We start from the raw sequence: 14301 nt of genomic DNA on the forward strand, positions 1-14301 counted from the left end.
AGACAATAAAAATGACATTAACACCCACAAATAAAAAGGTACTGGCATTAGCACGAAAACGTCAGTAGAAATACAGCAGTGGGAAAATAGTTAAAAGTATTAACATAAAACAAGTGGCCTTAGTACATCAGTGGACTGGACTTCACATGGACTGGAAAGCCAGCTCTTATTTAGGACACATCAAAAACATCTACAAATAAATTTTGCGAAACAAAAATCTTGGACTAAAACTATTCAGCGTGGATTACTATTAGCGCATTACAAGGTCAATCAACACAAAGATACAAAGCCACTGACACGGGAACTTTGCAACAGATATATGTTGGTGGGACAATAGGAAACCACCGGAAACATTCCCACTGGGTTTTTTAGGCGGGTGGTTCTCAAATGAGGATGCGCTAGTAAGATTTAAAAAAGGCATAACTTGGTATTAAAAACAAACACGTTCGAGCTGAATGCTTCACAATGTTGGTGGCGGCCTTCAGAACAGTACCGACCAGGGCACCGTGCTTGAGCCGAAGTAACGTCTACAGAAGCAAGAAGGTGCGTTTCCACTTTGAAAACACAGACAGCAGCAATGGGAACTCATCCACGATGTCCAAGGATGTGAGGAGAAGTGTCTTGAATGCGACGGCCACTCCTGCTGACGCCTCGGGGATCTCGTTCTCTCTCAGGAAAAAAAAAATCTTCGGGCAAATACCGTCTTCCCGTGGTTCCTACATAGGAAGAAAGAGGGGGACAGCAAAGATAAGTTCTACAATGAAAAAAAAAATTACGAGTTTGACGACGTGATAGATCAGTTTTTGCTCCGAGAGAACGCATTGAACCCGTATTGGAATGCAATACTGCTTGGCGCAGTCACAAGTCTACATGCGAATATGCGGTGACCTTGGATGCAGCCACGCTCATTGTGCCACTTGGCCAATGTCATGTCAGACAGCGCGCCCTACAGCTGTCTGCCTACGCAATGCGCCCCAAACCCATTAGTGCTTACGTGTCCGTAGCTTCTATTGTTTACCCCGCTATCGTTCCCGGTATAAAAACATTTAACAAAATTTAAGTAAAGAGAACTCTTTTTGTAACGTTATAATCCCCGATTAATTTGCATAGGATTTTGCCCTCAGCCGACTGCAACGTACGGCCCATTATACGTTCACAAGTACAGCGTGTAAAAGTTGCTATGGGTCATATAGCTACTGTTTTCTTCATTCTCGAGTACGCTTCGTTGCATGCACGCTGCAGATCGCAACATCTGATGAGAACCAATAGGCTCGTTGTTGAACGATCAGAACGCTCGAACATTAAACCACACGCAGCGACGGCGACAACCGACGCGAAAAAAGTACCGTAATGGGTACAACAAACACTATGGGCGACAGCGACAAACGAAAAAAAAAAATAATGCATTGCTGCCAATGCCATTCGTCGTAGTTGCTGCCGCTCGCTCGTGGGCTGCTTCTGGCCGGTATAAGCCCGCGACGGCGACGGCCCGTCGCCTGCCGCAGTTGCCGCCGTCAGCGGCCTGTGTAAAAAAATTTTGTCTGTGTCGCCCACAATACCTGTTTGCCGTACCCAATGAGTGAGTTTTCTCGCGTCGCTCATCGGCTTAGACGCATGTAGTTACCCCTTAATAGTGCGGGGCGTACGCCCCGAAAAGTCCCATCTCCGGCCATCCTGCCCTCAATCAAAACGCAAAAAACCTAAACCCTGTCAGGACAGCATTTCAGTCTGCTGCTGTACGCGCGGCGGTCACTAAAATTATTGTAATTTTAGTGACTGCCACGCGCTAGACGCGCTCCTATCACTCAGCCTATTGTACGATTGATTGATTGATTGATTGTGGGGTTTAACGCGCCGACGCAACGCAGGCGATGAGGCGCGCCGTAGTGGAGACGCAGGCGATGAGGCGCGCCGTAGTGGAGGGCTCCGGATTAATTTTGACCACCTGGGGATCTTTATCGTGCGCCGAAATCTCGTACACACGGGCGTTTTTGCTTTTCGCCTCCATCAGAAAAGCGGCCGCCGCGGCCAGCCTATTGTACGAAATTCTTTGGAGCCGCGCAGGTAGCCACAGCTACTGCACGGCAGCCACTCTAACCCTAGCCGCCGAGCTAAGAGTACAAATCAAAACGCAAAAAACCTGTCTGGACAGGATTTCAGTCTGCTGCAGTACTCGCGGCGGTAACTAAAATCATTGTAACTTTAGTGACTTCTACGCGCTAGACGCGCTCCTATCACTCAGCCTATTGTACGAAATTCTTTGGAGCCGCGCAGGTAGCCACAGCTACTGCACGGCAGCCACTCTAACCCTAGCCGCCGAGTTAAGAATACAGGGTATCGCTGCGACTACTCGCGCGACCGTGCTTCTTACCTGCGAAAACATTCGGCTAGGATACCAACACTTCACGAATCAAAGGGATTGAAACGGTGCAAGACTCGACGCTGTTTGCACACGGGTACAAAAGCCGCCCTTCAAATCTAAGCAACGGTCAAAATGAGTGACGAAAACTTTAGGGTTAGCCGCTTCCGCGGACCGAAGCTAGACAGCAACTCTCCTTCGCTAAATACACAAGATAAGAATACCAGGTTAACTAATGGCTTACCTCCACTTCCCGCCAGCATTTCTTCGTCCGGTAGATAAATCCATGGTCGTCATCCCAAAATCCCAAGCTTAAGGCGCGAAGCCTGCAAAGGCAGCGACAGCACACCGGCTGGCCCGGCGGCTTGCGCGCGCATTGCTACACAGTGCATATAGTTCCGGTATCGGCCTCTGCGCCGCCGCAGCTGTGATGTCCGTCCGAAATAAAAACTAGTTCCATGCATGCACGCACGCACGAACGAACTAATATACGGCTTGCTTACGTGTTCGTGATCTAACGCTGACGCACAGGCATGCAAGCAGTTAGCGAGCACGCGTCACACTGCGTTCAAGCAAGTATGACGATAAGGGCAGGTCAAACTTCGCATGTTGAGCAAGCCGTCTCCGAAGCTTCGGATAATTCTCGTGCCGAGAATGCTGGCGCCGAGAAGGCGAAAACGAAAACAGACACCGAGGGGCCAAGCCCGGAGCACGAAACACCTGATTCCTGAAACCGCCACCGTCGCAGCGAACGCGGCCGGATGTTTATACGGGGTATTCATTGACGCGCAGCGCGCGGTGCATTGTGGGAGAGTTCGCCATTTTGAAGTCCTCGGTCAGTCGGCGGAGCACGGGAAAAACGTTGACGGGAGCACTTTGGCGAACCCATCGTGATCGCGTATTCTGCTACTACGGGCGACAATGGTTTACTGTGCGATAGTCGGTTGCAGCAGCCGTACGCAAACCAAAAAGAAGAAAATGGAAAGCAACAGCAAAGATCCAGGCTTCTTCAAAGTCCCGAAAGTGCGCACATCGGAGTGCGAGAAGACGAAGCTCCTGTCGGAAAAGCGTCGTCGCGAGTGGCTCGCGCGGATCAACCGGCCGGGAACCATGGACCCCGACAAGTACCGAGTGTGTTCAAGACATTTTCTAACGGGTACGTAAGCGTCATTTCATCAATTTAACACCATGTGCGACAAAGAAAAATGACCGAGTGGCAACACCACTGTGCTCGCGGCATGGCGAAATCGCGAAGCTTTTCAGGGAGGCGCCTTTAAGCTGTGTCGAGGTCGTAGCGGAGAAGAAAAATATATATCGAGGAGCTAATTTGTGGGAGCTTACGTTCGCGACAGCTAATGGGCAGTGGAACGATAAAAATCGTCAGGGTAGCCGCTTTTGAAACAGCGACGCATTAATCGTAGAATGGCATGCGAAAAAAAAAGGAGAGGAAAGAAACGTTTCCGTGGTGGCTCGCGGGCGAGCTGTCGTTCAGGCTGCACGTCAAAACCACGAAACTTCCGAGGACATTTCGAACCTTGACCGAAAAATGCTGTTGAAGTTGGAGTAAGTCACACCCAAGTGAAACATTGAGAAGGAACAGCTGTGTATGTGTGTGCATTTTAACGCCCCCTTTTCCCGTACGCAGGTTCACTTGCCAAGCTCTGTGACGAGTGTAGCCATACATTTGCATCTAAACGCCCATTTTTCTGACACGCAGGTGCACCTGCCAAACTCTTTGATGAATGTAGCCCAGACTGGGCTCCTTCGCTTCACCTGGGCTATGAAGCAAAGCCTGCCAACGAGGGCAGGTACAATCGCCTGAAAACGCGACGCACTCGGAGCCAGCAAGAAGTTTTTGCAGGTGAAAATTGTCTAATATTTTACATCCAATTACATTTCACTGTAGAAACAAGGTACTAGAATGACTTTCTTTCAAATGCAGTTGCAAGTGTGGACATCCCAGCTGGGACATCCGTTGACGAGGAGCCAGCTGTGCCCGCCTGTGCCTGCCACAGTAAAAATTTTCTTCAGAGGCCTCTCGCAACCTATAACCTGATTCTATCAAGTTATATTTACGAAGTGTAGTCTGAATAACATACTGTATTATCAGCTGATGCGCTCTTTTCTGGCATGTGAAAGTAGCCGCTCATTTTAAATTCTACCTAATCAGCTTCTCAAACTGATTGTCTGTTATGCATTTCTTTTCTTGCTAGGCATCAGCTGCCAAACGGATCTGACAGGCAACGACATCCAGCAGCTTCAAGACGTGGCGGCCAATCTGCAGAACGAGCTTACAGATGTCAAGATGGAATTGTTGGCATCCAAGTTTACGGAAGACAGTCTTAAAGATGATGATCAAAAAGTGGCATTCTACACCGGTTTGCCTTCCTTTCTAATGTTGTTTTCGTTGTTCAACCTTTTGAAAGACCACGCCTCGCACTGCTCCAGGAATGCCCTCACACAGTTCGAGGAGATGATGTTATTTCTTATGAGGCTGAGGTTGGGACTTCACACCCAGGATCTTGCATATCGTTTTAATGTGTCACAGCCCACTGCATGCAGAATCCTTGAGAAGTGGCTAGATGTTAGCTATGACCGGCTTGGTCCACTTGTGTATTGGCCAGAGAAAGAAGACATTATGAAAACTATGCCAGTTGCTTTTTTTGAGAATTTTGGCTTAAAAGAACGGGTAATCTTGGATTGCTTTGAAATTTTCATTCAGAGACCAAGTTCACTAATTACAAGGGCAGAGACGTGGTCCCAATATAAGCACCACAACACCGTCAAATTTCTTATAGGCATCTGTCCACAAGGCATGATTACATTCATTTCGAGATCCTTTGGCGGGCGTGCCAGTGACAAAATGATCACAGAGGCCAGTGGGGTACTGCAGCTTCTGGACAGAGGCGATGTTGTCTTAGCAGACAGGGGTTTCCTGATAGCTGAGAGTGTTGGGATGTGTTGTGCCACACTGGCCATTCCCGCTTTTACGAAAGGAAAAAAGCAGTTGTCCAGCACAGAGGTCGAACGGACAAGAGAAATTGCCAATGTCCGAATTCACGTGGAGCGAGTCATTGGCATGGTACGAAATAAGTATACCTTACTGAAGCACACATTGCCTGTCGAAATGCTAAGGAATTTCGGCACGAATGAATGCCAAATCGACAGGATTGTTAAGGTATGCTGTGCCCTAACGAACTTGTGCAACTCCGTCGTGCCATTTAATTAACCCTCTCTGAAGATGACTGTGATATACAGGATCGCAGCAATCAAAGGACCTTACTTGCAAATGCTCAATGTATGCTGTGTAAAGGTCTTGTGAGCATTTATGCTATGTGGACCCTTTTGTTAGGTTATGTGCAAGAATTTTGGTTTTGTGCAGTTATGTTGTGTTATCTCTTCTGTTGTGTGTGAACATTTATATATATTTGAGTACTGTGCCTGATCACCCCAAAATTCACTTTGCCCGTAGAGTTTGTGACCAGAAGTGACAGCGGTGTGTGGTCTACTGACAAGATTGCAAAAGTTTGCTTTGCACTAATTAACCTGTGTAACTCGGGGGTCCCACTTGACTAAGTATTGTTTGTGTGCTGTGGAATTTGACTTCACAGATATGCATTGGCCTGTTGCTTTTCCCATATGTTGCTGCTGTAGTGGTATTGAATACAAACTTTGTCACTGTTTTTTTTTCTTTTTGTGTATCTCTGTTCTTTTAGACTTTGCTTTTCATTGTGTTGTGCCGCCACCTGTAAGGGCTTGTGTAAAGATTACCGCTTTGATGAAGAAACAAGTAACGGTTCTTCAGTAAACACGCATTGGCAATGTTTTTGCACTTGTTTTGCACCACAGCTGTGTAACTGCATTTAATTTTGACCTTTCTGCTTGGAGCACGATTTGCAGAACCAGTGTTTGCGTTTTGGCGCTCTCTTCAGCCCGACACAGTCAAAATGGAACCATTTCACTTCACAACTGGCACCGTCGCAGGCGATCATTTTCCCTTCTTCTGGCCCCTTGCATACGCAAAAAGTTTCAGGGTCGTCATTGTTGCCACTACTTGTTTGGGCATTCTGGCCATCACGCGTGTGTAAGACTCCAGCCGAGCTGGCGTTCACATCAGTTGCCACAATGGCTGTCTTGTTCAAGTCATTCTCTTTATGGTCAGTGTACCAGTGTCCGACCAACTGTGGCAATAAAACACCCTTGAAGTACTTCCTCGCAGTGTCAACTTGTGAGGTTATGAAGGCTTCATCCATAGGAATGCGCTGTATGTTGATCTCATTTTTGTTCCAGAGGACAAAGTCAGCGTAATTTTTTTTGCAAACAAACATTTGTAATTGGACTTGGTAATAGTAGCGGTGAGTTTTTTTCAACTCAAGCTCGCCGTCCACTTCGGTCACGCAGCCATTTTCGTCGCTTAGCAGGTCGCTGAGTTGCCCATCTTTTACTTTCCATGGGCACTTTACCTCTACAACACCTGCCCCACAACAACTGCACTCGACCAGCAAGTCCGGTGTGGCACCCAGGTACACGTGCTCAGTGCGGACAAAAAGCCCTGCTTCTTTGAAAGTGACATCCTCGTGCTGTTTCTCGCACAGGCATTTGTACTTCAAAAGTGCCTCAGCTTCCTTCTCCCGCCCATATTTCATTGGGGGAGTGGAGGGCTTGTCTGCGTGAGGCATGCAGATGCTCTTGAGAAGACTCACCGATGGTGACTCTAACCGTGTGTGACACACGTCGTACAACTTGGATGCAGTGACGCGGCCAGTGCGGTATGCATACCAGTTGGCACCCAATGCCTGACTTCTCGTCCTGCTCTCGATGCTCTCACATGCTTGTTCTGTGATGACGAGGCTGTCGAAGATCTGCTCACACAGCTGCATAAGACCCTCGTAATCCAAGTTCTTTGCAGTGCAGTCGTAGATGAGGCGAAGGTCTGAGCCGTTGCAGGCCCTGATTGCCGGCACAAACATGTCACTGTAGTCAGGATGGGTGCTCAGAACTGCTGGACGAAGCCCTGAAGCAACTACAGCGTCAAACAGTACCTTCCATTCTGCTTTTGTTGGGGGAGGTGCCGCAGGCTTCGGCCGACCATTCGGCGTGTTCTTTGGGCGACACTCGCCATCAAGAATCTTCTTTTTCATCGTAGACGACGAAAAGTCCATTTCTGCCACTGGCCGCGCTACGATCTTGCGTACGTGCGGCGGGAGCCAGCTGTTGGCGACATCGGTGCACGAGTCGCCGTCTCGCGCGCGCACGCCGTACTCTAAGTAAAACAGCAGGGCCGCGACATGGGAACACGCCTCGCCGTTGCCTGCCATACATAAGCAGTGGGCTGCGACCACTTCGCCATCGCTTTTGGCCAAAATCCATGTCTTGACTGGAGGTGCTGACAAGCTCTGTGAGTGGTTGACCTGCGTACAAAATAAAACAGCGAGGAAATAAAATTAACGCCCTGCGCGACTGGCTGCATACAACACAGCGGCGAAAAAAGCAAAATTCAGCTACTCGTGGCCGCGTAGTCAATAAAACTGGCAATTCAGAAGAAAGTTGGTGTTTTTCATAAGGACGTAAAATGCGACAAAACCTGGCAATTTGAGAACGAGCGCTTACTTGTGTGATTACGATGACGGTGTCCGCAGAGACTTGTTTCAGCAGTGGCTCCTGCACCCAGCCGCTGGTCACGTAGTTGTGGCCGTCCATGGATTTATACGCCTTGAGCTGCTTTCGACTAACGAAACTTGTCCTCAAAACGAGAAAGTCCATGATGTCACATTTGTCCACGCGTGGCCAAAGGTCGACGTTCGCAACGTATCGCACGCCGGGATCGAAGGGGTCCACGCCACACAGTTCAGTTTTGTCCTCATAACGCTGCCTGTCAGAGCCGCACAAGCTACTCAAGTACGAAGCGCCGCATGGTGCCCCCATCCCACTCGCGTAATTAACGCATGAAGCGCCGAAAACACAACAGAATCCGCTTATTTCACAGCACTGCCACAATGTTTACACAGCGTTGATGGTTGAACCGCCGCTGACGACGCCGATCCAAGGACGCCAAAATGGCGGAGTGCAGTCTGTGACGTCAGGACGACGTCACATGAATACCCCGTATACCAACGAGTGAGAGCTTTGGAGTCTTGTCTGGGGCGTGTCACGTCTGTGTGCTGTTCGCCGAGGAGAGTCGCCCCACGCCTGCGCACCGCGTGAGACGTTTTCTCCCCGTGCTCTTCTGTCCTGATCCACTGTAACCTCAGTTTTCTCAATAATGATACCTTTAATTCTCAAAACCTAGTTTCTCCTATTCGATGCGAGCACGCGTCGTACTGTGTTCAAGCAAACATGACGATAAGGGCAGGTCGAACTTCCCATGTTGGATGAAGCGTCTGTTTGAAGTCCACTTCGTGCGTAGCACATGGTTTACAAAGCGCAGCCCTGTGTTCCGCGCTGGCGGGACATCACGGTCTGGCGCGATCAGTCGTCGCTCGCTCGCCCGGTTCTTGCGGGTGCACCGCCTGTGTCGGTTTTCACCGTAGACGCGAGATCGTGTGGCGGAAAATCCGCCGTGGTAGTACGCCGTATCTTCGTCGGGCTGAGCTACGGAGACGCGGAGTCCACCGCCGCGCCGCCGCCGCTGGGATGCCCTCAGTGTAATCGGCGTAATCGCTGAAATCGGCGCGCAGTATTCTTTCCTCCGTGGTGCGCACCTTTTATGATGCATAGTCTGACAACTTTTTAAATGTCGATAACTAAGCCATTACAGAGGAAAAAACAAAACAAAGAAACAAACCCAAATCGAGACATGCGTTTTTTTAGTTTTGTTAAGCTTGCTCCATTCATGTCACTGAACGCTGCGGGCAATCGTTACATGAATTCATATTCTTGCACGTTTAGAATGCGCGGCAGAAGTACTCGGGCGCTTTTTACACAACTGCTTTATATAATATATACGTATGCAAATAAAACATCGCTGATGAGTTGGTGTGCGTAAATGGTAGGAGTGCCTCTCCATGCTTACTCCCGCACTTGACAAGAATGAACTTGCAATTTTACTCTTCGTACTGGAGAGAAGAGACGAATTGCAGCTTTACTCTTCACTGGTGCCGGAGCGGAACTGGGGCTGCACTCCGCCGCGCACGAGAAGAGTACGCTGTCAGTTTTGCTCTTCCTCCTCATGGGAGCGAACATTACATCCAACTCCCCGCAGCTTTCGAGGGGAGCGCGCCAACGCTTGCAGGAGTACAATGACTGTTGGACTCTTCAACTACTCCCCCGATTTCTTAGAGTGTTGTTATCGCAAAATTAAAATAATTTTTTTTTCTAAATAGGCAGTCGTAAAATTCCATGAAGTAACAGTGCAGGGCATGACGTTGATCCTACCAATGCACGAGCGAGTCTCTTCTACGTTTATCACCAACAACATAGTGCAACATTGCTTGTTGCAGTTTAATTGTAAGCGGAATAACTTGCGCTTTTGCCCGCACTTGCCTTTCTTTGGTGGGGAGTCCTTGACATGGTGGCGGTTTAACTCCTGCGTGGTGGCCGCTTGCTCGACGCCCTTGAAGGCCAGTTATTTTGGAGAACCATCTTCATCTCGGATCGGACATCTCTGCCGGGTCGATGTCTCCAATGCTCTCCATTTCTTGAGGGGGCAAATAGCCTCGAGCTGATGCGTCGACGAAGCCGGCGGCAGAGGCGTGGTAGCGGCGATGACTGGCGAGGCTTAGCTCACCCGTCGGTGTGGCACAGTCTTCTTGTGGCAATAAATGACATTTCAATGGCCTAAAAGGTTCCCTGCTAATGTCCAGTGAGTCCTTGCACCTTGCCCGTTCACCGAGAACACTCATTACTGTTTGACAAACGATGTTCGTTCATTTAAAACGTAGAAACACGGAGCGGATGAAAAACGCGTCCCCGTCGTTCGGCTCCCTAACGGCTTTTTCTCCCCCCCAGGAAACAACCGGTCGGTCTCCTTCAAAACACGTCTGTGCATGAATTCTCGGCGCCCAGGCGCGTGCCGTTGTTCGGCTGTATGCCGTTTGCCGAAAAAATGACGTATAACCAGATACCTTACATAGGCCGGTCTCCTCTTGAACACCGGTTGCCAAATATTCTGTGGCCATTCGCTTGCCGTAATTCGGCCGAGGACAGCTAACCGAGTGAAAAACGTATATTCTGGGGCCGTACGTCGGCCGGTATGATGATGATGATGGTTGCATTTTAATAGCGCAAGGCCAACTGGGGCAAAGAGCGCCAAAAAAAAGATGGTTAGCTACCACATATTAAAGTCAATACTAGAAGTGAATAGCACCAGAAGTAAAAACAAATAAAGACAATGAGGATGGCTGGTGTAGAGGGCCAGGTTGTGATTATGCATGATACGATATGAGATTCAGAAATTTAACTTCTGATAGATAATTAAAAACACGTTTGATAGTAAACATTGGTTCATCGCCTAAGAAGTGCGATGGGTGGAGTGGGATTTGTTGTCTATAGATTTCTGGAAAGTGTTTGCGTCGTGTGGTGTGAAGTGCCTTGCATGTTATTAGTATGTGCACTACGGATAGGGCCTCTCCGCACCTGCCGCACTGGGTTCTAGGAGATCCCGTCAGCAGATACAAGTGAGTTGCATGCGTGTGCCCCATCCGTAGCCTAGCCAAAGCGACTTCTGTGTTTCTGTTGTGTGAGTCAGCTGTGTACCGTCCCAAGTGTGGCTTTATTACATGTAGTTTGTTGTCTGTTCGTTCCAGTGTGTTTGCCATGTTCTACGCAGATGTTGTGATGATGATGATGGTTGGATGTTTATGGCGCAAGGCCAACTGGGGCAAAGAGCGCCAAAACAACAGTCGATGATAGGGGTGAAACCTTAAACACTAAGTAAAATCAGCAAAAGCAAAAGTAAAATCACAAAACGACAATGAGCATGGCTGGTGTATAGGGCCAGATTTCATGATGCGTGATAGGAAATGAGGTTTAAAAACTTGACGTCGGACAAATACTCAAACACACGTTTCACGGAAACAATGGCATCATCACCTAGGAAAAACGATGGATGTAGGGGAATATGATGTCTGTAGAGTTCTCTGAAGTGTTTGTGTCGTGTTGTGTGAAGTGCCTTGCATGTGATTAGTATGTGCACTACGGATAGGACATCTCCGCACCGGCCGCACTGGGGTCTAGAAGATGATGATGATGATGGTTGGATGTTAATGGCGCAAGGCCAACTAGGGCAAAGAGCGCCAAAACAGTGGTTAAATATGAGAGGTGAGAACTTAGACACTGAAATCAGTAAGCAAGAACAAAAGTAAAATCAATAAAAGACAGTGAGGATGGCTGGTGTATAGGGCCAGATTTCATGATGCGTGATAGGAAATGAGGTTTAAAAACTTGACTTCTGACAAAAACTCAAACACACGTTTCACGGCAACAATGGCATCGTCACCTAGAAAAAACGACAGATGTAGGGGAATATGTTGTCTGTAGAGTTCTCTGAAGTGTTTGTGTCGTGTTGCGTGAAGTGCCTTGCATGTGATTAGTATGTGCACTACGGATAGGGCCTCTCCGCACCTGCTGCACTGGGGTCTAGATGATCCCGTCAGCAGATACGAGTGCGTCGCATGGGTGTGCCCTATCCGCAGCCTACCCAAGGCGACTTCAGTGTGTCTGTTGTGTGAGTCAGTTGTGTACCGTCCCAAGTGTGGCTTTATTACATGTAGTTTGTTGTCTGTCTGTTCGTCCCAGTGTGTTTGCCATGTTCTGCGCAGGTGTTGTCTTATGTGTGGCTTGAGGTCTGTGTAGGGTACCGTTGTAATGTCCACAGTGTTCCTGAGTGCAGCAGCACCGGCCCTCTCGTCTGCCAACTCGTTCCCAGCGATCCCTGCGTGTCCTGGGACCCAGCAGAGGACCAGCTCATGCTTTTGTGCATACACGGACATGATAGTGCTGAATACAAGATTAACTATGTGGTTTTTGGCGGGTGTATGCGATGACAGTGCGCGAACAACACTCAAGGAATCTGTGTAGATGATAGACTTTGGAATATGATTTTCAAGTATGTGTCGTACAATCAGTAAAATTCCATACGCTTCTGCAGAAAAAATTGATGTGTGCACGTTCATGGTTCTGGCTGCATTGAAATTAGGACCATGAGCAGCGCACGACACCATACTGGAGGTTTTAGAAGCGTCACTATAATATTCGGCACATGTGTATTTAAACTGCAAAGCCAGAAAGTGCTGCAGTATTGCAGCTCGTGGTACACGATTTTTGTCAAGTCTCATAAAAGAAAGGTCACAGGACACAGGCCGAACTTGCCAAGGCGGTGAAACGTTTAAAGAGGATGACCTGTACACGTCTAAAAACGAAGCACTCAGATCCGAGGCTCGCTCTCTCGCTCGAAGTGAAAAAGCCGGAGTAACAGACGGGCGATTTACAAACAGCACAGATGTGGATGTATCGTTAAGGACAGGATAAAAAGGATGATTATTCAGCGATGAAATTTTAAAAGCATATAGCAAGTCCATGTACGTTCGTTGGTTCTCAAGGCTCCACTTATCACACTCGACATACAAACTCTCGACAGGGCTAGTGCGAAAAGCACCCGAGCCGAGACGAAGCCCCAAGTGTAGCACTGGGTCAAGCATTCGCAATGCTGTTTTAGTCGCCGACCCATATACCACACTGCCATAGTCTAAACGAGACCCAACCAAAGCAGTATAGAGCCGTAGTAGGAGTTCTTTGTCGGAACCATAAGATTGATGGGAGAGAACCTTAAGTATATTCATTGTTTTCAGACATTTATGTTTAAGTTCCTTGATGTGTGGAATGAATGTGAGTTTCTGGTCAAACACAACACCTAAGAACTTGTGCTCCTTGTTCACAGGAAGCGACACGCCATTAAGAGTAATGTCTGGGTCCATATGGACCCCGCGCTTCCTGGAGAACACAACGCAGGAGCTTTTTACAGGATTTAATTTAAAAACATTCTTGTCTGCCCAGCCGGCAAGTTTCTTTACACCAAGCTGGATTTGACGTTCGCAGATTGACAGATTGCATGATTTATAGGATATCTGCACGTCATCTACATACATGGAATAAGAGATTGTAGGTGGCAGTGCCTTACCAAGAGAGTTCATTTTTACTATGAAGAGAGTGCAGCTTAGAACTCCGCCTTGCGGCACGCCATTTTCTTGCACGTAAACGTTTGAGAGTGCACAACCAACTCTTACTCGAAACGTTCTCTCTGACAAGTAACTAACAAGAGTGTTTAACATGTTACCCGATACACCGAATGACTTGAGGTCCCTAAGGATCCCATAACGCCAAGCGGTGTCGTATGCCTTTTCAAGGTCGAAAAAGACAGTTAAACAATACTGCTTATGCGCGAAGGCATCCTTGATATACGAGTCAAGAGCTACCAGTTGATCGTTCGTCGATCGCCCCACCCTAAAGCCTACCTGGCAGCTCTCGAGAAGACCGTTGTACTCGAGGAAGTACACGAGCCTGCGATTTACCATCTTCTGGAAGAGCTTGCACAGGCAGCTCGTCAGGGCTATAGGACGGTAGCTTGAGGGGGACGACGGGTCCTTTCCCTCCTTCAGGAAAGCTACAACTATAGCCTCCTTCCAAGAGTTTGGAATGTGCCCCGAAAGCCAGATCTTGTTATAGAGGTGTAAGAGTGTTAGAAGAGTGTCTGCGTGCAGGTGTTGTATCATTGTGTATGTGATGTTGTCTGGGCCTGGAGCTGAGGGTTTACACGTGCTTAGAGCAGCCCTCAGCTCATGTAGTGAAAACAGGGAGTTGTAAGAAGTCTGTGATTTGTTGCTGTCGCGTAGGGACTTCTTTTCACAACAGGCTTTATGTTTCAGGAAAGTGTTTGTGTGGTGTGCTGAACTGGACACGTGTTGGAAGTGTTGTGCGAGTGTGTCAGCCTGGTCTTCGAGTGTGTC

General features: G+C 48.3%; 2 protein-coding genes and 1 long non-coding RNA gene across 3 annotated transcripts; 1 reads left to right on the top strand and 2 right to left on the bottom strand.

The window, feature by feature from the left end:
- Window positions 1-302: 302 nt before the first annotated feature.
- Window positions 303-2938, bottom strand: LOC144144809 (uncharacterized). Its single transcript, XR_013317339.1, has 2 exons — window positions 2604-2938; window positions 303-716 (listed from the first exon to the last, which is right to left on the bottom strand). It is a non-coding gene; the product is annotated as an uncharacterized LOC144144809 (long non-coding RNA).
- Window positions 2939-3131: 193 nt separating this feature from the next.
- LOC144146474 (uncharacterized) lies at window positions 3132-6216 on the top strand. Its single transcript, XM_077678422.1, has 5 exons — window positions 3132-3515; window positions 4077-4220; window positions 4302-4373; window positions 4573-4737; window positions 6209-6216. The coding sequence occupies exons 1-5, from the start codon at window positions 3281-3283 to the stop codon at window positions 6214-6216; spliced, it is 624 nt and encodes a 207-aa protein (XP_077534548.1). The 5' UTR covers window positions 3132-3280.
- Window positions 6217-6347: 131 nt separating this feature from the next.
- LOC144146475 (uncharacterized) lies at window positions 6348-8512 on the bottom strand. The gene is made up of 3 exons (XM_077678423.1): window positions 7970-8512; window positions 6854-7770; window positions 6348-6369 (listed from the first exon to the last, which is right to left on the bottom strand). The coding sequence occupies exons 1-3, from the start codon at window positions 8282-8284 to the stop codon at window positions 6348-6350; spliced, it is 1254 nt and encodes a 417-aa protein (XP_077534549.1). The 5' UTR covers window positions 8285-8512.
- Between the last annotated feature and the right edge of the window lie 5789 nt (window positions 8513-14301).

This window comes from Haemaphysalis longicornis, unplaced genomic scaffold (assembly GCF_048455015.1).
Source record: "Haemaphysalis longicornis isolate Haplotype H1 unplaced genomic scaffold, Haemaphysalis longicornis Haplotype H1 scaffold_7, whole genome shotgun sequence".
Lineage (NCBI taxonomy): Eukaryota > Metazoa > Arthropoda > Arachnida > Ixodida > Ixodidae > Haemaphysalis > Haemaphysalis longicornis.